We start from the raw sequence: 25,851 nt of genomic DNA, 5'->3' as shown, positions 1-25,851 counted from the left end.
TCTTTGCAGGAAACAACAGTCCATTTTACTAGCTGTTGAGAAAGCATTCCGTAAGTATAATCTTGGTTTCTTGAAGATAGCGTTCTAGGCTCCTAGCCAAGGGGTGGTTTTATCTCTGTAATTAGTTCATGGCAGACAGCCAAGCCTGTGTCTGCATATTCATTGGAATCACGGGACAGAACAGGGTGACATGATAGCAGTATTTGACGGGCTGCCAAAAAGAAGAGGGGCTCAACTTATTTTCCAAAGCACCAGAAGGCAAGACAAGAAACTAATCAAGGAGAGGAGCAATCTGGAATTCAGGAAAAACTTCCTAACCAGTGGAATAGCTTGCCTTTAGATGTTGTGGGGGCTCCATCAATGGAGGCTTTTGAGAAGAGACTTGACAGTCACTTGTCTAAAATGGCCAAGGACAGTGATGGCTAACCTTTTTGCCATCGTGTGCCAAAAGCGGGGGGAGCACAGGGGGGGTTGTGCGCGCATGTGCCCACACCCATAATTCTATGCACCCTATCTGCACACATGTGTGCACAACCCCCCCTTGCGCATGCGTGCGTGACCCCCCCAGCGCAACTGTGTGACCCCCCCTGCTCTCCCCACCACTTTTGGTGCATGATAGCATGGTGGACCTGTTTTTCGCCCTCCCCAGGCTCCAGGGGCTTTCTAGGAGCCTAGGGATGACGGAAACGGACTCTCCCACCCTCCGCAGCCCCCCCCCCCCCGAGGCCAGAAATGGCCCATTTCCCAACTTCTGGTTTGCATGTTGGGCCATTTTTCACCCACCAGGCAAAATGACAGGACTCTTTTAAAGGACTCTCTTACCTGCCATAGTGGGTCCTTTTGTTCTGGAAACAGTTCAAAGTATTTGTGAGCCAGCTGAAGTGGAGGTAGAGTCTGCAGCTTCAGATTAGTCCAACTTTGAACAAAATTGGCCAGCTTGACAAAAGTGTATAAACCCAGCCGATCATTGCCATAATTAGACAGGTGAGTCATAAAAATACTGATCTTAAAGACAAAAAGGAACATTTAATTCTATCACTAGATGGCAGTAAAGTAACATGAAAAATCTGATTGCTGTTTAAACCGAGCTCCATAGGAACAAGGCACTAGGCTTTTTCCTATTACTTAACACTTATTAGCGATCAATCAGTTCAAATATCATGGATGATACTATTTTTTCTTATTATCTGAAGTAGCCCAACAGGATGCACAACAAATATTAAAAATAATACTCAATAAACATAAGTCCAAATAATAAACTAAACAATAAAAACAATGTGGAGTATTTAAGAATTCATTTATAAAGGCTCATTTTAAACTCATCTGCAAGCCACTTAATCACTTTTGACCATGAGCTGATACAACTGATCATTGCATATGGATTGGCAGCATGGATGACAGTTATATATTGTATTATATTATTATTTTTGTTGTTGACTTAGTATACCATGAACTATCAATGTCTATAACTGGTTAACAATAGAGCAAGAATAAAATCAACACATTTAATGTACTTGAAACAACAAAAGTAATACAACTAAGTAAAACAGTTTATTAATCAAAATGAACTAACAATAAAGCTCATTCAAAACGATATTGGATAAGGATAAGAAAGTGGTTAGAGGAAATAATTAAACAACCATAATTAAAATTAAATTAATTAAATAATTAAAACCAGAGTTATTTTTACTTGGCATATCAACAGAAAATTACAGCCAAAAAACCCCAAAACCTTCCAATATCTAATGCTACACATAATAACAACTGGCAGACTTGTTTATGCACAAAATTGGAAAAAAAGAAATATACCCTCTGAGAAAATGGTGATAAAGAAAATTTTAGAATGCGCCGAGATGGATAGGTTGACAATGGAGATAAAAGACAGAGGAGAAACTGAATATTATTTGATTTGGAATAGATGGTACAATTGGTTAGATAGTAGATACAAAGATTAGGAAATTAACAAGGAAAGATGATTAATGAATTAGAAAATAGAAATAAGTATAAATATAAGGTTTAGGTTTAGGTTTATTTGGATTTATATGCCGCCCTTCTCCAAAAGGACTCAGGATAGATAAAGATAGATAAGGATAGATAAAGAATATGTAATATAATATGAAGATGTGATAAAATGTAATATATACATTATAAAATGTAAAATGTAAAAAGTATTTAGAATAATTACACATTGTATACATATTAGCAAATATAAATGAATATTTATAAAATGAAGATAACAGTTCAATAAAAACTATTTTAAAAAAAGACATTGCCCCCCTCAATTTTTTTCCAAGGAACTGGACAACAATACAAATAGATTAAGCAAAGCAATATAACTTTAAGACTAAGGATTTTCTCTATTTTGCTCTGTGGTTCTTGTTCTCAGTGTTTTTCAAAATAGGGGCCCTTAAGATGTGTGGACTTCAACTCCCACAGTTCCCCAGCCAGGCTTTGGAGTAAACCATTTATTATTCTCTGATGATGAAGAGAAACACACAGTTCCTCAACTGAATGCCAAATTTATATTTATGTTGAGAAGAAAGAAATTTCTTTTTAGGGAAAGAAATCATCTTCCACATACATAACATTTTCATTTAAAAAAAATATGTTTAGCCCTTAAACCATAAGCAGACCAAAACCTGAACTGTTATTTTTGAAGGTACCAGACAGGAAAACTTCCTGATGGAATATAAACTTGATTTTTTTACAGCCACCTTTAGTTCTTACTCCTTTGTGACCTCTGACATTTATAATGTCAGTTCACTTCTCAATCATTCTTTTTCTACCAACACCTTTAACATTGTACTAAAAGAAGAAGAGCGATAGAAACCGAAAGGTTAGTAGTTCAGATAAAATAGACATTATTTTTCCCCCCCGAAGGGAATTTCATTGTAGTCCTCAGAATGCTATAGAATAGAAGCACTTTCTTCTTCTTTTAAAGTGAACTGTATAAAGATGGCTTTGGGTGGCAAACAACAATAAAAGCATCACAACCATTAGTCAGGGAAAGCACAATGGTTAATCAGGATGAAACAATCCACCTACACCTTCCCCAAGGATACCTTGACTTATCACAGCCTAGGAAGAACTAAAGGAACAAACAGATCTTCAATGGGTAGAAACTTATCAAGGAGAGAAGCAGCTTAGAACTAAGGAGAAATTTACTGACAGTTAGAACAATTAACCAGTGGAGCAACTTGCCTCCAAAAGCTGTAAAGACTGCAATACAGTGATGGGTTGCAGCCGGTACGCCCCAGTACAGGCGTACCAGACCCAGTCCGGAGCACCAGATACCGTTCCGGTATGGTGCTCCGGAGGGCCCACCCGCCTGCCCTCGCTCCTTTAAGCTTTTGGTGCTTCCGCGCAATGGTGTGTACGGCGCCTGTGTGATGCTCCACCGAGTAGCTGGAGCGTCACAGCGGCTTGCAGAAGCATCACAGGCAAGTACGACGCATGAACGCTGCGCATGTGGGTGATGCCGGGGGCGTTCCAACCATACCGGTTGGAACGGAATCCAGAACCCACCACTGCTGCAACACTGGAAGTTTTTAAGAAGATGTTGGATAGCCATTTGTGTGAAGTGTTGTAGGGTTTCCTGCCTAGGCAGGGGATTGGGCTAGAAGACCTCCAAGGTACCTTCCAACTCTGTTATTCTATTCTATTCTATTCTATTCTATTCTATTCTATTCTATTCTATTCTTCTATTCTATTCTATTCTATTCTATTCTATTCTATTCTATTCTATTCTAGATACTTTTTCAGAAAGCTGTCGCCCCTAAAATACCAAAACTTTAATCCGGTCAGTAAACAATATGTTCTTTTTAAATATATATATATATATATATATATATATATATATATATATATATATATATATATATATATATATATATATATATATATATATATATATATATATATATATATATATATATATATATATATATATATATATATATATATATATATATATATATATATAATTATTTTTTTAACTTATACATTTATATTGTGTGTGAACAGACTTGGTTATGGTATCATTTATATTAATCCTATTCACAGTAACAATATTAATAATCTCTATCACATTTCTCAAACATAGGTAATCCTTATTATATTGATCAAACATATATATTTAAAAAAATGCCTAACTCCTCATCTTTATCTCTAGAATGCTTTAACTATTTTCTAAATAGTGAAAAATTTGGCCTTCTAAAGAGCATTCACTTATTCCCGGATCAGGAGGTAGATAGTCAATTCAGGCTTTCTACATGTGTCTATTCCCGACGAACCCTGGAAAGCTTCAATTTGTCCGGAATGCAGCAGTGTGAACAATTATGGGTGTACATTAGTACTCTCACTGTAGATATTTGATTCATGAGTTGCACTAGCTCCCAGTAGACTTCTGAGGATAATTCAAGATGCTCATTGATACCCATAAAATCCTTTATGGCAGGGGCTTTATTTGAAGTACCCCCCTTTCCCCAGTTGTATCTACGTACCCCATGAGACCCTACAAAAGGGCAATGCTCAAAGTCCTGTTGATTATGAAATATCACTGGGAGGGATGCAGGAAGCATGCCTTTTCTGTAGCAGCACTTTCTTTGGGAAGATCTGGTTACAGTAACCTTATTTTCTGCAAAATCCTTAAGACAAGGCTTAACTTTGAGGCATTGGTCAGGAGGTTGAGCTCAGTGGTTGTATGAAAGTATTGTTTGATTTGCTTAGTTTGATGGCCATTAATCTTTTGTTGGGTTTTCAGTTTTTCAGATTGTTTTGTAATGATATTTTTGTTGTGTCCCGCCAGTGGCCAGCAGAGCTGGCAGCAGATTCGGAGAGTGAGGAGATTGGGGAGGAACATGGGCCAGTTTTGGAGTCTGGGGAAGGCTCTGATGAGGGCTCTGTGTCGGAGACAGAGAGGGGGTCAGAGCCGTAAGCCAGTTATCAACTGCCTTCAGTGTCAGACATCAGTGAGGCAGACGAACAGCTGGAGCCTGTTCCCAGTGTGCGCATGCACAGAGTTGCCAGATGAAGGGAACAGCTAAGGAACAGGGGTTGACTTGGGAGTAAGGCAAAAGGTGGACGATGAATGGCGCCTCCCAGAGGAAATAAAAGAGGAGTGGAGTTTGCAGGAGACAATTAGTTCACTTAATTGGTTTGTGACTCTCCGAGATTCCTTGCCAGGTTTTGCAGATATTGGCCTGTCAGCTCTCCAAGCCAGATAAGGTCTATGACTGTAAATCCTAGCTTGAACAACTTTGCTGGATGTGAATGAGCGGAATTCACAATGAATTAATAAAAGGTTTTTTTTGGTCGGGACAAGGAATTTGCTTCATGCTCTTGGGAAGCCTAGGTCAGAACAGTATCTAGCATTTTTCCGGTTCCATATTTAATTGCAGGAGACAATTAGTTTGCTTAATTAGTGTGAAGATTTGTTTGTGACTCTCAGAGACTCTGCCCACAGCCTGGAGTTCGATCCTGATGGGGCTCAAGGTTAACTTAGCTTTCCATCCTTTTGAGCTCAGTAAAATGGGAACCCAGATTGTTAAGGACATTTTGCAAATGATGCTGGCATTGTATACTGCCCACAGAATGCTATAAAACACTATGGGGCAGTATATGAGTCCAAATACTAATTGTATTTGCAAGTACTAATTTATTTCATAAGGTTGTATTGTGGGGATAAAATGGAAGCTCTATATTCTAAATTTTACCAAAAATATAAATGAATAAAATCATTTTCCTTTCCCCATCCCTCCATAAGGATGTCCTTGTTTATTTGGGGAAAATAATTATTTCAATTTGTGTTTTATGTACTGATACTACTGTTTGCTAAATGTGGATGCATATTGAACTGTATGTGCAGAGTTGGCAGACAAAGGGAACAGCTAAAGAACAGAGGTCGACTTGAGAGTAAGGCCACAGGTGGACGGTGAATGGCCCCTCCCAGAGAAAATAAAAGAGGAGCAAAAGGGGAGTGGAGTTTGCAGGAGACAATTAGTTCACTTAATTGGTTTCTGACTCTCCAAGTCTCCTTGCCAAGTTTTGAAGATATCGGCATGGCAGCTCTCCAAGCCAGATAAGGTCTGTGACTGTAAATCCTCCCTTGAAAGATTTTGCTGGATGTGAATGAGAGAAATTCACAGTAAGTTAATAAAAAGGGGTTTTTTTTCAGGACGAGAGAGTCTGCTTCGTAGTTTGGGGAAGCCTAGATCAGAACTATTTTTATTGTGTTAATGCCCAAAATTATTTTATGTGAGATGGGTAGACATATACTGTACATCTAGTAAATCACCATAAACATCAAGGATGGAACTAATTTAACTTCCATTATGAGGAATTCTAATATGACGTGCTATGGCGAAGTAGATTTTGTTTCACGCTTATTAACAAATTCATTCAGGTATCTTAGGCACAGAGCATCTTAATATGGGCTAAAACTAATGTGGAAGGTTATTCATACATGGCCATTAGTCTTTGGATTCTAAAGTAACATTACAAGAAGTATGAAAAATATATAATATTCTTGCCTGAATTTTGCAAATAAATAAAGATAGATTAGCTCATACTAATTATTTTGTACTGCATTCAGAATTGTGAAACATTGGTAGTAATAATTCCTTTTTTTAAAATAAGACTGACCACTAATTAACTGAAATAAGTCAGTTATAGGAGACTGTGGAGAAGCAAAGTTAAATTGGCCTTAAGCTATTCTACCAGCACTTTCTCAAGTTGTTCAACATCTTCCTGACATATTTTTTGTCCCCAGCCTAATTGTGGCATTAAAGTCACATCACATTTTGCTTAATGTGCACAAAGAACAGAAGTAATGTCATATAATTCTTCAAGGTATTTTTTTTTAAAAAAATGAAACAATTGATGTTTAAAGATTCATTCATGGGCTGGAAACAAAAATCTATTCAATTAAATATAACTAAGTTATTTTAGATGCAGAACAAATGTTTACAGGCCACAAGAGTATGTTTAACTTCCAGACCATCTATTTTCCAATTAATTTGGCATTGTGTGCACTGTGTAGAGTCCCTCATTTTGCCATCCTATTACTCAAAAGAGTTCCATCTTAGGTATTCAGAGATTTAGCAACAGCTGCTCTTGCTCCATTAGACTTACAAAGTGACAGAATAATGAATTAGTCTTCTAGCTATGCTTGAATATATTTGCCTAAATTGGTGACAGGAATTCGTTTTTTAAAGATGGATAACAGAAAACACAGCTCTCGATGCCTGAGGATAAAAGAGAGCTGTTTTCGCCTGCATTCCCTACTCACAGCTCTATGGTTCACAACTATTGGATATATCTAATGATAAACAGACATGAATAATCCTTTTCACAAAAGGGATTGAGTTACCTCATGAGTTACCTCATACAAACAATTCTTATTTTATTTATTTATTTGTTTATTTATTTATTTCATCAAGCATGAATTAGATAACAGATATATGCATAAACATGATTATGAATACATGAAATGGATACAAGGGAATATTAGGACAGGGAAGGTAAGCACTTTGATGCGCTTAGGCACACCCCTTAAAGACCTCTTAGGAATGGGGTGAGGTCAGGGACGTGCGGTCAGGGGAGGCAGGGGAGGCTGAGCCTCACCTCTCTTCATGAAATAATAGTATATAATATTATATACTATATATTTCTATATAATATTATAATATTATAATATTATATACATCCGTCCGGCCGCGTCCAGGAGCTGCGGAGGCAGAAATGTTGTCGGCGCTCCCAGATGATGAAGGGTTCCCAGTCGCTTTCGTGCCTTCGTCATCCGGCAGCGCCGACAACATTTCTGCCTCTGCCCTCCGCAGCTCCCGGGCGCGCCCGGATGGAGGTAGCCAGAATGGCGGCGAGGCAGTCCGGCGGGCGAGCGACCAAGGATCAGGCTGCCTCGCTTGCTCTTTTGTCTGCCCGGACCGCCTCGGCGTCGCTGTGGCTACATCCATCCGGCCGCGCCCGGGAGGTACGGAGGGCAGAGGCAGAAATGTTGTCGGTGCTCCTGGATGACAAAGGCACGAAAGCGACTGGGGAACGACCAGAACCTTCTGCGGAGCGCGAGCCGTTGGAGCACGCTCAGGAAGGCGGGGAATGGAATCACGTGTGCTGGAGGCTGAGGCAGCCTGAGCCTCCAGCACACGTTGTCCCATTCCCCGCCTTCCTGATGACGTCACCAGCCTCACCAGCCATAAACCTCACCGCACGTCACTGGGTGAGGTCAACAATAGACAGTCTAAGGTTAAAGTTTTGGGGGTTTGGGGAAGAAACCACAGTGTCAGGTAGTGCATTCCAGGCAAGACAATTCTGTTACTGAAGTCGTATTTTCTGCAATCAAGTTTGGAGTGATTTACCATAAGTTTGTATCTATGGTGAGCTCGTGTGTTGTTGTGGTTGAAGCTGAAGTATTCATTGACAGGTAGGACATTGTAGCATATACTTTTATGCACTACACTTAGGTCGGATCAGAAATGGCGACGGTTTTACAAGAAAACATATAAATGTTTTTAAGGATGGAGGAACAATTACTTTATAAAATACTGAAAACCCTTTATGGGCATTTTTTGGCTGAAAATGGATAAAAATGAATTGATGATTTTGGGATTTATTAATCACAGGAAATCCCTTTCTTTGCGGGAAGAAAGGAACCATGATATGTAATTTGGGATGTTGGAAATGGTAATTACCATGTTTGTAACTGCTGCAAAGAACATCTGAAATTTGATGTTTGGATGTATTTTTTTTCTCTCACACTTTTTTTTATTCTTTCATATATATTTTTTTCTGTTTTCAACTTTTTCTTTTATGTTCCATGGTTTTCTAATATACAATTATATTAAAGAAAACACGTATTTTTAAATGTTGTTTTCAATCTGGGCCTTCCAAACAATGGAACATTGCAAATCCCTAGTAACAGCACCCTATATGGGTACAGGGCTTGTCGGTAGATAAAGACACAACAGATGCTGACTGAAGTCTTTATCCAAGAGCCAAAGAAACAACTGGATTGTCAATTTTCTCCTATAATAAATTGATAGTGCTCTTGTCATGGCTCACCAAAGGTCAAAGACAGAAAAGAACATAATGCATTATAATCATATACACACTTATGCAGTGGTAATATCCTGTTAAGTAGCCTTCCCATAGGATCCAGTAACAATGACAGTGGTAATTATTGTTTTCATATTGTGTGGCAACAATGATTATGATGATGATGATGATGATGATGATGATGATGATAATAATAATAATAATAATAATAATAATAATAATAATAATAATAGTAATAATAATAATAATAATGTTTTATCACATATAGTTTATGATGATGATGATGATAATAATGTTTTATCACATATAGTTTATTATTGATGATGATGATAATAATAATAATAATAATAACAACAACAACAACAATAATAATAATAATAATAATGTTTTATCACATATAGTTTATGATGATGATGATAATAATAATGTTTTATCACATATAGTTTATTATTGATGATGATGATGATGATGATGATGATGATAATAATAATAATAATAATAATAATAATAATAATAATAATAATAATAATAATAATGTTTTATCACGTATAGTTTATTATTAAAGATAGCAAATTTCATTATGATTTATAACCCCAACGCATAGCACTTACAACACATATAATACGACAATAGGTATAATACAGTATCCATAGTAACTATAAACATTAAAATGGCTGTGGTTAAAGCTGAAACCACCTCAGTAACAGTCACCCCTTAACCTGTCACTCTAAATTAATACTTCACAGTGGAATACATAGTCTGACATGAATAACATATCAGCCAAACAAAGTTCAAATCTCAAAGGTCTTTGAAATAATTTGTCTTTTCTGCATTCTAAAAGGACAATCATTGGGGGTGGTAATAACTACAAGGAGGCTTTTGTATAATGTTGTACAAAAAGCATCCTCTTTTTGCCTCAGAAATTTCCCCTGATGTATCCACTGGATGTGTTCATTCTGACTGAAGAAGATGGTCCCCAAGGTTGCTGTCAACTCTGAAACTGACTGGGCTGATGCCATTTTTCTCCTGCCTCATAGTTGCCACGAATGTTGAAAGGGGGAAAGGAGGGGGGAAAGAAGATACCTTGGCTACCTGTCAAAACAAAAAAGTTTTCCTGTGGGAACCGAGGTCATCCTGACAGATGGCAGAGGAGTGGCTGAGCAACCTCTAAACGACCTTCATTGGACAACATGATCGATGATACCTGGGAGGACTCTAGCTGCCTCGGAGTTCTGCTTTCAGTGGATGCATTACTTGAAACCCTACAGTTGCTTGAGGTGAAATTACATTGTAGGTCAAAACTAGAATTAGAATTGTAGTCACAAGCTTATCAGCAATCCATATATCGCCATGATGGTGAACCTATGGCACGTCACCCAGCTCAGCTCCACCACGTATGCAAGTGTGCCTCTCGCTGGCCAGCTGATTTTCGGGTCTCTGCTGTACATGCGGGAGATGTCCATGGATGCGCATGGCGAGGGGGGTCGTGCACATATGTGTGTGTGGGGGGTGCAGGCTTCGGTGAGGCTTGATAGGCCAAAAATGGGGCATGGGGTTGCAGTGCGCCCCCGCGGCTCGCTTTTGGTCCTACGGTGGGTCGCGCACATGCACAGGGGGACTGCAGGGGGGGTCATGCATTCATCGCACAGGGCGCATTGCATTATGGGTGTGGGCACCAACGTGCGCAGTTGCGTGCACGATTTCGGCATGTGAGGAGAAAAAGGTTAACCATCACTGATATAAAAGCACCTCTCGTAATGAGGCATCAATCACTTCTTCGATCTCATCTCTAATCCCCACCTAAGAAGCTAAGTGGAACATGGATCCTGCCTGGAGTGACAGAATCTCTATTAACTCTGCAATATATTTTCCTTTCTACCATATCTCTCCATGCAGATTCAAGGATAAGACAAATCTAATTATTTTTATCAGCAACGTATTCTGCAATTTGGTCACATAATGCCAGGTGGGAGATTTATTTGCTAATCTCTCCTCTTGAGAAAGTCCACAAACTTTAACAAGGCTGCTAGCTGACACCTGTCAATGCCGTAAAAAAAAATTAATTGCACATGCTTTATCATCATGATCTAGCCCTGAACATACAGGAACAGAGTAAGCAGCCACACTGGCTGTTATATCTGGAGTATGAGTTTCAGGCAGTAATGTGGTGGTAAATTTTTAACAGGCAGTATATTCCAGTGCCTCAGGCCTCATCAATAGTGCTGATCCATTTTGCTGTCATGCTGGGCCATTAGATGCCAAACAGCTGATCAGACACTAGATATTATGCTCAGCTCTGCTCTCAGATGCCTTGTAACATGCCAGACAAATTTAACAAGCAACTTTTGTGAGGTGTACATCCTGAAACATCTGCATAGAAAGGAATAAGGGGCCTACAGATTTAGAGAAGCTGCCTGAATATATGTATATACATATATATGTACATGCTGTATATACATACAGTAGGGGACAGGGTTAGGAAGAAGAAATAGTGCAGAAGAATTCGAAGTTTTTGGAAAAAGTAGAAAGACTGGCAGCAGGTGGCCTGGAAGAAGAAGCAAAAATACTAGGAACTCAGAGATTACTAATATTGGAAGACTGAATTCTAGAAAATCAAATTGTCATTATAAAAAACACCCAGAAGCTTAGTTCCGCTTCCAAATGATTTTGGAAGTGTGCAGCTACAACAAAAATATATAGAAAATCTCCAATTTACCAAGCTTGTTACCAAAATCCATTAAAGTCAAAAGCAAAGGTAAGAGAGTCACATGTATGCAGGAATAATGAAAAGACCACCCAAGGAAGACAAGAGGAAGTCTAATTTATCAGTTTGATTTAGGTTGGTACACAAATCCAGTTTCCTGAGCTACTCTTGGCAAGACTTGCAAGACCAGTGGTGGGCAACCTTTTTTTTTCAACTGAGCCAAATCTCGCCAAAACCACGATTGAAATTTATTTTGAGAGCCACATTTTTAAAACCGAAAATACATAGGATGGTACACTGTTTTTAGTTTCAATAAACTCTGGCATTTGAAGCACGCAAGTCTTAAAGCTGTCAAGTTACAAGATCCTTGCATCCCTAACCCTTTAGGAAAAAAACCCCAAGGGGTCTTCAAACCTGACAGCTTTAAGACTTGTGGACTTCAACTCCCAGAATTCTGAGAATTGAAGTCCACCAAGGGCATCAATCATATTAGCCCAGGGATCTGCAAAATTGGCTCTTAAGACTGGTGGACTTCAACTCCCAGAATTCTGAGAGTTGAAGTCCACCAAGGGCATCAATCATATTAGCCCAGGCAGGGATCTGCAAAATTGGCTCTTAAGACTGGTGGACTTCAACTCCTAGAATTCTGAGAATTGAAGTCCACCAGTCTTAAAACAGCCAACTTTGCAGACCTCTGTGTTAGCCCAAAGCCTGGCGCTGGGCGGGCCTTGCTCCCCCATTGGTGGAGCCCCAGGAAGTGAGGAGGGAGAAAAAGAGACGGAGGCCAAGGAGCTTCTCCCCCCCCCCGCAAAAATCTTATCAGGGAGCCGGCGGGCAGTAGCAAATTAGCTGATCACGCAGCGTGATCGGCTAATTTGCTACTGCCCGCCCGGCTCCCCGGTTAGATTTTTGCTGGGAGGAGGTGGGGGGAAGCTCCTTAGCCTCCGTTTCTTTTTCTGCCTCCTCGCTTCTCATCCCCGCCCGACTTCAGGATCCTCCCTAATCGAAAAGAAAAAAGGGAAAGAGCTTGTTTTGAAGTGCCCGAGAGGAGGGAGGGGAGCGGGCGCCCGGCACACAGAAGAGCCACATTAAAGTGTGTAAAGAGCCGCATGTGGCTCGCGAGCCGCGGCTTGCCGACCACTGTGCAAGACCATCATTCATTCAAGCCTGGTTTTATGACTGTGACTAAATTCCTGGAATTATAGAAGTTAAAAGCACTTCAGTACAAGTTGGGGTTAGAGTAATTATTGTAAGTTATTTGCACTTGATAATCTTATATTTAAATGACAATGTGAATCTAAATAAAATGCACACCAAGAGGGCGTGTTTGATATGAAGTCCCAAATAAATTGATCTTAAAAATCCTGCCTTGAATCTAATGCTCAGCACTCAGAAAAGCATAACACTCTTAAAAGATTCCAATTGCAGCAATTTATAATTTGAGATTTATGGAACAGATGCCTAATAAGATTGAAAAAGATTTCATGTATATCCTTCATGCATGAAGGCAGAACAAGAAGCAATGGATGGAGACTAATCAAGGAGAGAAGCAATTTAGAACTAAGGAGAGATTTCCTGACAGTTAGAACAATTATTCAGTGGGATGACTTGCCTCCAGAAGTTGTGAATGCTCCAATACTGGAAGTTTTTAAGAAGATGTTGGACAATCATTTGTCTGACATGGTATAGGTTTTTTCTGCCTGATCAGAGGCTTGGACTAGAAGACTTCCAAAGTCCCTTCCAACCCTGTTATTCTGTTATCCTAAAATATCTTCTTATACAGTAGATGTCACATATAAACTTGGCAATACATATTTAATCTCTAGGTACTTAATTCAACTTTTTGGAGGAAAACTCAGACAAAAAAATCTTTATGAGACAAAAATGGATTGTCATCCAAAAGAGCTAATTGTCTGCCCACTACAGTCTATCAGGAAAGTTGGTATTTTTCCAAGACTTCTTCCTGCTTTTTCAAATTAACCAAAACTTAATGGGTTCCTTAGGTTCCGTCCAGGGGGAAGGTTGTGATTTGTTTACACAGTGGCCATCTCTAACCTAAGAGTCAATGGTCAGAGCCTTATGACTGAGCTGTGAATTAGCTTCCTGAAGTAAGCAGGGATGATTAAAATAATTTTTCCTATCTGGTTCCCTGCAGATCTTTTAAATCCTTCTGCTTCATAAATTGACTAGCTGAAGTCCAGCTTATCTAGAGGACACTAGACTGATAAAGGTTGAAATAGAGGTTTTCCGTAGGCATTGTTTGGTCTGAAATTGCTTATCTGATTGTTGTCTGGACCATTGGTATTCAGATATAGGAATGCATTCAATAGCATTTGAAATATTTTCATTGCAGTATTTTTCCAACTGTTACAAAATTACAGATAAAACCCAGACATGAAAAATGATGACAACTTTTTTTTTTCAGTATCTACACAAAAATATTTAGCAAAAGATTCCAAGGACAACAGAATTGTGGTGTCTTCAGTTAGGTTACTGTGATAAATCGCTATTGAGATTAAGGCATGTAAACTGTTTTGCAGGAACAAATTGTTGTTCAGAAACTGCTATATTTGGCTGCTCGCTATTTTGAGAGGAGACTGGAGAAACCAACTATGGCTAGAAAGCATTGGAATCGAAATCAAAGCAGAATAAATACATGCATGCAAAAACACCACCCGTGTATTTACTGAGATCTAACAGGATTTTTTTAAAATCAACATTAGCAGAAATTGCAAATAGGTTATTATTAACTTCATTTCAAATTTCCAGCCAAACTTTCTTTTTTATATATATTTTTTTCATTTTTCAAACACAACACAAAGAATTCTCCTTTTTTTACATATTTTAGAAAGTGTATCAGTTGGTTCCAAAGACTTTCGTGCATCTCTTCCACAGTCATCAATCATAATCCATATTAACTCAAGTATTTTAACTCAGATATTTATACGTATTACCATCATCATATCTCCATTTTCATTTGACTACAATTGTTTAAACGTCCTTCATAATAAAGTATATCAAGATCTAAAACATAACCACATACTGGCATTTCATTTGCCATTTCTAAAATCCTCCAATAACACTGAATCCTTATGGCCTATTCTAGCTAAACATCCATAATATCTAATAATAAAAATTCCTAATCCTCTTTACCAAATCACTGTTTACAATTTACATCCAGTTTCCTTAGGTTGTACCCATACATATATATATTTCCTTTGTATCATTATCCCTCCTATATTTAACTGTATCCTGCATCATAACATTTTCCCCTAATAATCAAAATTTAACTAAATTTAACTTAGTTCTTTTTTATCAGCTTTTATATATAACCAAAAAGATTTCTAATCTTCCTTTCATGGGTACCATTCAAATATTCATGTCCAATTATTACTTATCATAACAATACATATGTATATATTATTATCATTATCAATTATTTATTTGACTATATCTATTGTCACTAAATTTCACTAAGTTTAACTAGTTTTAAATTATGCACTTCCATCTATCAACTTGTATCCTTTCAGTAACAAAACAGTCTCATGTCTTCTGCCATTTATGGTATCAGTCCTCTAATCATCTCCTTAATCAAATTTGTATGGACTGCTCTTAGCAACTCATTGCTTATTAAGTCTCTCATGTAATTTTGATGCCCTTCTTCTGTTTCCTTAACTTATCTTTAATTGTCAGTGGTGTTATCAATGATGTTGCTAATAAAATTTCTCTCTTTAAATCCATAAATTCTTTTGTTTTTTCTTCTTCTGTATCTTGCCATCTGGGGTAGAGTTCCCCTCCACTTAATTCCTCTTTCAATGTTCCACTCTTTCCATTTCCAGACACAAACCAGTCACCATAGATATCAGCGGATTTAATTTCTTTATGGTCATTTTGCTCTTTGGTTTTTAGGACTCTAACTTCCACTTTTTCCACTTGATAAACATCTCCAACTTCTTCATCATATTTTACTGTTAGATGCTCTAGGTTTTCCAACTTCTTCTCCGTTCTCTCAAATGTATTTGATAATTTCTGAATTCTTAACAATATCTTTTGCAGGCTTAAAATTTCTTTCTGCTGTTGAAGTTGTGCCATTATCTCCATCTGACAAACACTGCTGCTCTGTCTTAGAAGGTTTTCACAAGATTAAGCATAAATTCACAGTAAGGTCTTATTTTCACTTTTCTCTGGTTAAAGATATACTTCAAAGGAACATCTGTATGCTTTTCTTCTTAACACTCTCTATAAACAAACATTGAGACCTTGAAGTGCCAAGCCAAAATAATCAGTAAGGGAAGTAAGAGTGTTTTGTTTCCAATACACAAACCTCCAGTCTCTGAGCAGCAGCGTTGTTCTTTCCCTCTGTTGTAACAATTTTCTTTGTTTCCTTTTGTATCTTTTTTATTTTCCAAGTTAAAAAAAGGCAAATTCTTGAATGAGTTAGAGAAGAAACGGGGAAAAACACCCACAGTAGTGAAGAAGTAGAATTTTAATCCATAGGTTACAAGAATAATAATAAAAGAAAAAAATAGAAGAAGAAAACTTAATCCATTTGTTTTAAAAGGCTTGCTTAATTCCATCCATGAACATAGCATTTAAAAAGTAAGATAACCCACTGTCCAAAACCATTCAAAGCTTAGTTCTGCCGCTTATTTCTTCTGTTCTCAAATTTAAGTTAACTTTAAGTTTTTTATAGGCAGTCTCTTTTAAAACGGCAAAAATTCCTCACCAGCTGGAAACACTTTCTCTTTCTGTATCCTTTCGTTTTGGAGCTGCCCCAACTTCATCAGCCTAATGGCTGGATTTTTTGTTGCCAGCTTGAAGAACTTCTCTTGGATTCATCAGGGACTTTGCAATGTCCCTGAGATCAGCAAGACGTATTCTTCCTGTTCTCCATCTCTGCGGGACAGTTTAGGTCCAATTCGACTACCCAGCGGCAAAAGTATCGGCTGCGGTCTCGGAGCATCGAGACCACTCCTCCTCTATCCAAACTTTCTTGAGGATTAAAATGAAGGCAGTGACAGAACTAAGTATGTCAGAAATATTATATAATTATATAAATCCAAATCCAAACATACAGCATTCAAAAAGTTCGATTTAACAAAAGGAAATAATATCTGGATCTCACATTTTATTTTTTAGATAATTTAGATAATTAAATGTTTGCTATTAAGTTGAACCCTTACTGAAATGATCTCTATGCTGTCATTCTTTTAAAAATATTCCTTTGCTTATAGGTTTTGAATGAGGGAGATGTTTAATATCTGGATTACTTGTGCAGCAAATATTTTGAACCAACAGGTTGTACAGCTGCCAAAAAAGCCAACACAGTTCTAGGCTGCATCAACAGAGGGATAGAATCAAGATCACGTGAAGTGTTAATACCACTTTATAAGGCCTTGGTAAGGCCTCACTTGGAATACTGCATTTAGTTTTGGTCGCCATGATGTAGAAAAGATGTGGAGACTCTAGAAAGAGTGCAGAGAAGAGCAACAAAGATGATTAGGGGACTGGAGACTAAAACATATGAGGAACGGTTGCAGGAACTGGGTATGTCTAGTTTAATGAAAAGAAGGACGAAGGGAAACATGATAGCAGTGTTCCAATATCTCAGGGATTGCCACAAAGAAGAGGGAGTCAAACTATTCTCCAAGGCACCTGAGTGTAGAACAAGCAGCAATGGGTGGAAACTAATCAAGGAGAGAAGCAACTTAGAACTGAGGAGAAATTTCCTGACAGTTAGAACAATTAATCAGTGGAACAACTTGCCTCCAGAAGTTGTGAATTCCCCAACACTGGAAGTCTTTAAGAAGATGTTGGATAGCCATTTGTCTTAAATGATATAGGGTTTCTAAGGTCTCTTCCAACTCTGCTATTGTATTGTATTATATCTCCCTTAGAAGCCATAAGCAAAGGAACATTTTTTTAAAAGAATGCAAAATATGCTTTCACAGATTCTAGATAGCCCCTGGATGTAAATTTCTTAAGCTAGACATTATCCTCAATGCTTTCAACCTGGCCACTTCCTTACACATGTTCTTTCACATCAACAGATAACTATATACAAGACTTTTAGCATTGCTGAAGCAACAAAATACACAATGACCCATGTAATTTCTGTCATTTCTAATAAATGTAACACAATGATTATAGCAACTGTTCTGCTGTACAAAAGATTCACACTCTTAAATTCCTTACATACTAGAATGGCTCAAGGAAGAAAGAAATAAGAGCAAGGGGACAAATGCTGAAGACACAGCATTCTAGCAATGGATCCACCAGGAAGGCTTATCACAGAAAACTGGCAGAGTGCTGTCAAAATTACTTGAAAAGAAAGAAATGCCACAATGGTAGTCAGCATTTCTTGAAGTAATAAGAAATGAAATAAATTGTCAACTGTCATGTCCAAAGTAAAGCAAAGTAGGTAGTGTTCATTACTCAGATATTTCAGATTTAAGAATATAATAAATATCATATCATATCATATTATATAATTAATATAATATAATAAAGTCTGTCTGTCTGTCAGTCTCTCTGTGTCTGTCTATCTATCTATCATCTATCTATCTATCTATCTATCTATCTATCTATCTATCATCTATCTATCTATCTATCTATCTATCTATCTATCTATCTATCTATCATCATCTATCTATCTCTATTTGTCTATCTATCTATCATCCATCCATCATCTATCTATCTATCTATCTATCTATCTATCTATCTATCTATCTATCATCTATCTATCATCTATCTATCTATCTATCTATCTATCATCTATCTATCTATCTATCTATCTATCTATCTATCTATCTATCTATCATCATCATCTATCTATCTCTATTTGTCTATCTATCTATCATCCATCCATCATCTATCTATCTATCTATCTATCTATCTATCTATCTATCATCTATCTATCTATCATCTATCTATCTATCTATCTATCATCTATCTATCTATCTATCTATCATCTATCTATCTATCTATCTATCTATCTATCTATCTATCTATCTATCATCATCATCTATCTATCTCTATTTGTCTATCTATCTATCATCCATCCATCATCTATCTATCTATCTGTCTATCTATCATCTATCTATCTATCATCTATCTATCTATCTATCATCTATCTATCTATCTATCTATCTATCTATCTATCTATCTATCTATCTATCTATCATCTATCTATCTATCTATCTATCTATCATCTATCTATCTATCTATCTATCATCTATCTATCTATCTATCTATCTATCTATCTATCTATCTATCTATCAATGATGGATGGATGATGGATGGATGATGATAGATGATAGATAGATATCTATCATCTATCATCATCCATCCATCATCCATCCATCATCTATCTATCTATCTATCTATCTATCTATCTATCTATCTATCATCTATCTATCATCTATCTATCTATCTATCTATCTATCTATCTATCTATCATCTATCTATCTATCTATCTATCATCTATCTATCTATCTATCTATCTATCTATCTATCTATCTATCTATCAATGATGGATGGATGATGGATGGATGATGATAGATGATAGATAGATATCTATCATCTATCATCATCCATCCATCATCCATCCATCATCTATCTATCTATCTATCTATCTATCTATCTATCTATCTATCTATCATCTATCATCTATCTAAGAACAGAATAGAAGATTTGAAAGGAACCTTGGAGGTTTTCTAGTCCAACCCTCTGCTCGAATAGGAAACCCTTTTCCCAGAAAAATGGTTATTCAATTTCTTTTTAAAAACTTTCAGTGATGGAGCATCTACATCTTCTGGAGGCAATGATTCCACTGGTTAATTGTTCTCACTGTCAGAAAATTTCTCCCTAGTTCTAGGTTAGATCTCTCTTTGATAAGCTTTCATCTGTTACTTCTAAGGTCTTGCCCTCAGATGTTTTGGAGAAAAGCTCGCCCCCCCCCTATTTCTGTGACAGCCCCTCAAATGATTTAGCTTCCAGTCTCCAAATCATCTTTGTTGCTCTTCTCTCTGTGCTTTCCAGAGTTTTGACATCTTTTTTGTATCATGGTGATCAGATCTGGATATAGTATTCCAAGTGTGGTCTTATTAGTGCAGTATAAAGTGGTACTAACACTTCACATGATCTTGATTCTATCCCTTTGTTGATGTAGCCTAGGACTGCATTGGCTTTTTTGGCAACTACATAACACTGTTGATTCATACTTAAGTAGTTGCTCACTAGGACATCTGCTGTTGAGCCAGGTACCACCTAATATATACCTGTGGATTTGGTTTTTCTTGCCCAAGTGTAAAACCTTACTTTTCTCACCGCTGAATTGCTTTTTTTTTGATAGGATGAGGGGTAGCAGAGAGAAAGCAGAGCTGCTTAATTCATTCTTTGTATCTGTCTTTACAAAAAGGAGAGAATAATTTAATCTATCAAAAGCAGTGCAGCGATTATTTCCTTAACTTTTTCTTGTTTTTTTTAATGATGAAAGAATTTTTATTATTATTTTTGACATTTGTTGCAATGTTAGCTCATTTTGAGGTATAGTTTTCCTGATTCTGCCTTTGCAGAAGGCTATTTATCAATATTCTGTTTTAGTTATGTGTCCCTCTTTCCATTTTTAAGATGTGTTGATTTTTTATCTCTGTTTATCAGAGAGTTCTTTATGTAACCATGCTGGTTTCATCTCTGGTCTCTTATTTTTCTTTCTCTGTGTTATTGTACTAGACTGGGCTTTTATAATCTCATTTTTTAGAGTTTCCCACATTCTTGAGCTGTTTTCCCCTTTAAGATTTCCATCCATGGAATCCTTCCTAAGCTCCAAGTTTATTGAAATCAGCTCACTTAAAATCTAAGATGCTTGTCTGACTTTGTTCTATTACTTGCACCTGAATAATGTTGAATCCCAGGATGGCATGGCCACTCTCCCCCAAAGTACCTGTAATTTATACCTTTCTCAACAAATGGGAGCCAAGGATTGTTTCTATTTAGAGGTTTCGGTTATGGCCAGTCTGACAGTGTGTTTCCTTAACAACTTAGCTAACTGATTGGCAAAAAATGTCATCTATTTCCTCTGCTTGGATAAGGTGGTTACCATAAATATACACTTATGGTAATCTAGGTGAAAATTTTCATTAAGGATGGAACAAGCCTACATTTTTTTAACATGCCCCCTCTTCAAACAGTATCAGTAATGGGAAAATCCCCCCCACTTTGTGAATTAATATGTCCCCTGGCATTGATTGCTCTGTCAGGTCTACCATGGGTAGATCATCCTTTTCATAGAGATAGCTAGTATTAAAAGTTGATGTGTTATGAACTCCCAATCCCCTTTATATAATCTGATGGAATTTAAACAGCCTGCATGCTTTATGAACACAATGGGCTTTGCTGCCAGAATAATTTTATAGCTACTATCAGCCAGCAATATGGGGAGCATAAACCAATTCCACATAAATGTGCACATATTAGGAATTTGCTAGATGAACTATTTTAGCACAAAAGCTCTTCCACTTCCAGTAAAAAGTGTTAGCAAAGAATGGTTTTCTCAATAGGCCTTAGATTCCTTAGTCTGAATAATTTAGAAGTTATAATGTTTGAGAAAAATGAAATGTTCACAAATAGTAATATATACTTTATATTATTTGGATGTACTGAAAAAAACCCCAAGAAACCTGACACCTCTTTTGACTATATGAATACCCCTTTTGGGCTTGAATGCCCCTTTTGTCCTAATGGCACAGAGATTTAAGTTTACTATCAAGTTTTACACAATTCTGTGTGTCTAAAATTAGGCTCCATTCTCCCCCTGGGAATACTTCTAATACATTTATTCTTAAAATATAAAAGATGAATAACAACAATAGTTGCTTTATGTAGAATGAATATTTAAAAAGTAATTCTGTTCATTTCAGCTCATAATGGGTGTAACATTCAGAGTTGAAGATACTACCTACAAAAGCTACTAATATTTCTAAATGTTACATTTGTTCCTACAAATCTACATATTGGTCATTTCTAACATGTGGGAATCGCGGTGGTGATCGGGCTTGGAAAAGGGAACCACACTTCCTGCCAGCTTACCTGGATTCTTATTTTCATTAAGCTTTATTTTTTTTAAAAGTAGAGCATATTCAATGACCCTGGAGCAGAATTGTATAATTAGCCATATAGCCATGTAACAATAGCACTTAGACTTATATGCTGCTTCACAGTGCTTTACAGCTCTCTGTACGCGGTTTACAGAGTCAGCCTATGGCTCCCAACAATTTGGGTCCTCATTTTACCCATCTCGGAATGATGAAGGCTGAGTGAACCTTGAGCCTGGTGAGATTCAAACTGCCAAATTGTAGGCAGCCAGCAGTCTGCTCATATCCTTGATACCTGAATGCTTCAGGGCCATGATTTCATGACCCCTGCAGCAGACATTTAATTATAGTGTGTGTGTGTGTGTGTGTGTATTGTAGATTTTCACGGGTACAGGTATGCAGATCTTGGCGTATTTGGGTCTTTTCCGGGGTAAGATTGAGAGTATCTTGGCAACGTCTCACGTTTACCAATCTAACACTGGTGACGAGGATGGGATTGGAAGGCAACTAGGTGAACCAAAAAGAGCGCAGCAATCCAGCAAGTACATCCAGCCATTCGAGCAGCCATTTTTGAGCAGCAAACTCAAAACGCCCTCAGAACACAAAATGGCCATGCATGCCCCACCGACTCCGTATGACCCAGTCACCGAGCACTGGGACTCATACATGCTATGATTTGACTGCTTCCTCGAGGCAAACGACCTCATGGGCCTTTCTGAAGGCCGCAAGAAGAACATGTTCCTCGCATACTGTGGTCAGGAAGTGTTCGAGATGGCAAAAGATCTCTCTGAGCCAACACTGCTGCAATCAGTCACCTGGTCCGTGCTCCAGCAGATGCTGAGGATCCACTATGCCCCCAAGCCATCCAAGCACGTTCGCCGGCATGAGTTTAACATCAGGAACCAGAAAGAGGGCGAGTCGATTAATGAGTACATTGCGGCACTTCGCAAGGCTGCCGCATACTGTGAATTCTGAGACCTGGATGAGCTGATTCTGGACTGCATAATTTGCCATGTGCGGGACATTAACCTACCGAGGAGGTTACTCGCTAAATCTAACCTCACTCTGCAGATCGCCTTGGATGAAGCCACGGCATCCGAATCAGCCATTAAATCTACTGAGACTCTGCAGTGCCAAAGCGCTCCACAAGATGCGTGAATGAGTACATGCGTACATCGCAAGGCTAGAGCCTGAGAGCTCAGAGGGTGAGGAAGATGACAGCTGCCGCTTGCGGAGTAGCCACGCCCAGCCGGCGTGCAAATTCAAACTGTGTCTCCTGCCTTGTGCTAGCTGCAGAGGAGACCATGCCAGATCGGCTTGCCATTTCCGTGACGCAAACTGCCAGCACTGCGAGCAAAAGGGCACATTGCCAAGGTGTGCCGGAGCGAATTCCCTGCCATTACCTGGCAGCCTAGAAGCGCACCAACCCGCCAACAGTTGCCCAACCAAGAGGCCTGGCAGAAGCTACCCCTGCGCTCAAAGGGCGACAATAGAGTCACCTACCACACGTCAATCGGCCAAGTCCACACCAGGCGGCTAAAAAAGCTGAAGGTCACAGTCCTCATCGCCAGGACTCTCCATGTGAGATGGAGATCGACACTAGGTCATCACTGACCATCATGCCATGGTCTACCCTAAAGCAGGCTATCCCTAGCCTAAAGAAGCAGCATCTTCGCACCCCTGACATCCACCTACGAGATCAGCAGGGGAACTGGGTCCCCATTGTGGACCAAGGCACCTTCCAGGTGAGGTTCAAGTAGTTCAGCAGAAAACTTTCAGTGACAGTGGTCAGCGGCAACCTGTAGAGCCTCCTAGGGCTAGATTGGTTCCAAGCCCTGGACCTAGAAGTGACCGATATTAATGCCTTGAAAGACGAGTCCCTACAGGCAGAGGGGGCGGTCTATAAATTTAATAAAACCTAAACCTAAACCTAAACGATGGCGCTGAAGCCATCTTTGAGGAGTTTGAGGACGTCTTTGGAACCGGTCTGGGTAAGTATGTGGGGACTCCAATTTCCTTTAGTTTGGACCCCAACATAGCCCCAATAAGGCTAAAACCCAGGAGAGTACCTTTTGCTCTCCGCCCAAATATTGACAGGGAAATTGACAAGCTCATAGGCCAGGGAATCCTAGAGCCGGTTGATCACACACGCTGGGAGACCCCTATAGTGACACCTGTCAAATCTGACGGATCTGTCTGCATCTGCGTGGACTACAAGTGCACAATAAATAAAGTGTTACAACAAAGCGCCTACCCTGTACCCATTGTACAACACCTCCTTCATTCATTAGGCCCCGGAAAAATGTTCGCAAAATTGGACATGGCACCAAACCATTGTGACACACAGGGGTGCATTCAAATGTCACCGCCTCCAATTCGGCGTTAGTATCGCCCCTGGACTGTTCCAAAGCATCATGGAACGGCTTTTGCAGGGGATTCCAGGAGTCATCCCCTATTTCAATGACATTCTGCTATCGGCTGCAAATGAGGCGCAACTTTTGAAATGTGTACGAACAGTTTTGGCTCGAATTAGAGACAAAGGCCTAAAAAAAATCATGTTTATTGTCACAGTTAAACCTCCCACCTACCAGACATCTGGAAACCAGCCCTAGTCAACAAATGAGCCCCACTCACCACCCAGGCCATTACAACAGAAAACAACAACGGACACACAGCCAGCACTAATCAGCACCAATCTACCAATCATAATACAACCACACAGCCAATCAATCCACTCACTGAAACAAAGCCAGCACTCCACACACCCCCATCAAGATTTATAGAAAGACGGCAGCTCCGACCACACTTTAAGCCCAAATCCCAGCCTGAAGATGGCGAGTGAGACCTCGCTGAAACGTTGCCAAGGCAATCTCAATCGTATATGGGAAAAGACCCAAATACAACAAGACCAGCATACCTACAATGCTGGTCTTGTTGTATCCGGGTCTTTTCCCATGTAAGATTGAGATTGTCTTGGCAACGTTTCAGCGAGTTCTCACCGAATCATTCCACTTACTGAAACAAAGCCAGCACTCCACACACACCCCACCAAGATTTATAGAAAGAGGGCAGCTCCGACCATGTTTTAAGCCCAAAACCCAGCCTGAAGATGGCGAGTGAGACCTCTCTCTCTCTCATATATATATATATAGTTGCAGACATGAAAAGGGTATTTTATACCATCTTGTAATAATATCTGAACACTGAAGTCACAGTCAGGGAGATATACTAATATTGATTTGAATGCATAAAATTATTCCAGGTTGCTTAATTAAAAGAAATGGCATTAAAATATCTCTCTTATTACATTAATTTGTAGCCTGATGTTTGAATAAAAAGAAATGTTTAGTAGTTTTCCAGTTTCAGTTCATTATAATGTTTATAATGATACTATAACTTCATTGATAAACTTCATTCATCAACAGTTCTGTGAATTTACAAATGCAGGGGTTTTCTGTAGAGTAATTGGAAGGATCAGTGTTATATTTTCTCCCTTGATTAAAATCAACAAATAAATAAACAGGCCTACATAGTTTGGCCATTTGACCTTCCCTTCCAAATGGAGCCTAAGATTGTTCCAAAGAGTTTCAAAACCTTCAGAACAGTTGGTTTTCCAACTTTATCCGGCAAAATGTGTTGTGCAAAAAGGGTTTGTTTGTAAAAAAAAAAAAAAAAAGAACCCACGCTTATATGTTGCTTTATATTAGTTTGATCTATATCTGCCAGAGGAATTCTGTTCTAAGCCTTAGAAGGAGGAGGAAAGAAAATCAGAGTTCCTGAAACCATTTAGTGTCATTTCAACCGTGTTTATTGTTCCAAAATTATATGCTAACATCATTAGCTTATTGTAATAAGATCAGTAAGTATAAATATTAAGAAATTATGGAGATTATTCAACATTATTACAAGTATTAGTGAATACGTCATCAATATAAGTAAAGAAAAAGTAAAACAATGCTATTAGTCAATATTTGTAAAGGT

The 25,851-nt window shown here is 38.4% G+C and overlaps 1 protein-coding gene across 2 annotated transcripts in view; it reads right to left on the bottom strand.

Moving 5' to 3' along the window:
* Positions 1-25,851, bottom strand: part of LOC309395322 (bifunctional heparan sulfate N-deacetylase/N-sulfotransferase 3) — an 83,426-nt gene that overhangs the window by 19,059 nt on the left and 38,516 nt on the right. For both annotated transcript variants that reach the window (XM_081959441.1, XM_081959442.1), the window contains exon 7: positions 823-1,005. In XM_081959441.1, coding sequence (XP_081815567.1) covers positions 823-1,005 — 183 coding nt within the window. The remainder of the gene's footprint in view (positions 1-822; positions 1,006-25,851) is intronic.

The sequence above is a fragment of the Natrix helvetica genome (assembly GCF_964273705.1).
Source record: "Natrix helvetica genome assembly, chromosome: 7".
Lineage (NCBI taxonomy): Eukaryota > Metazoa > Chordata > Lepidosauria > Squamata > Natricidae > Natrix > Natrix helvetica.
This window is presented reverse-complemented; position numbering and strand designations above follow the sequence as displayed.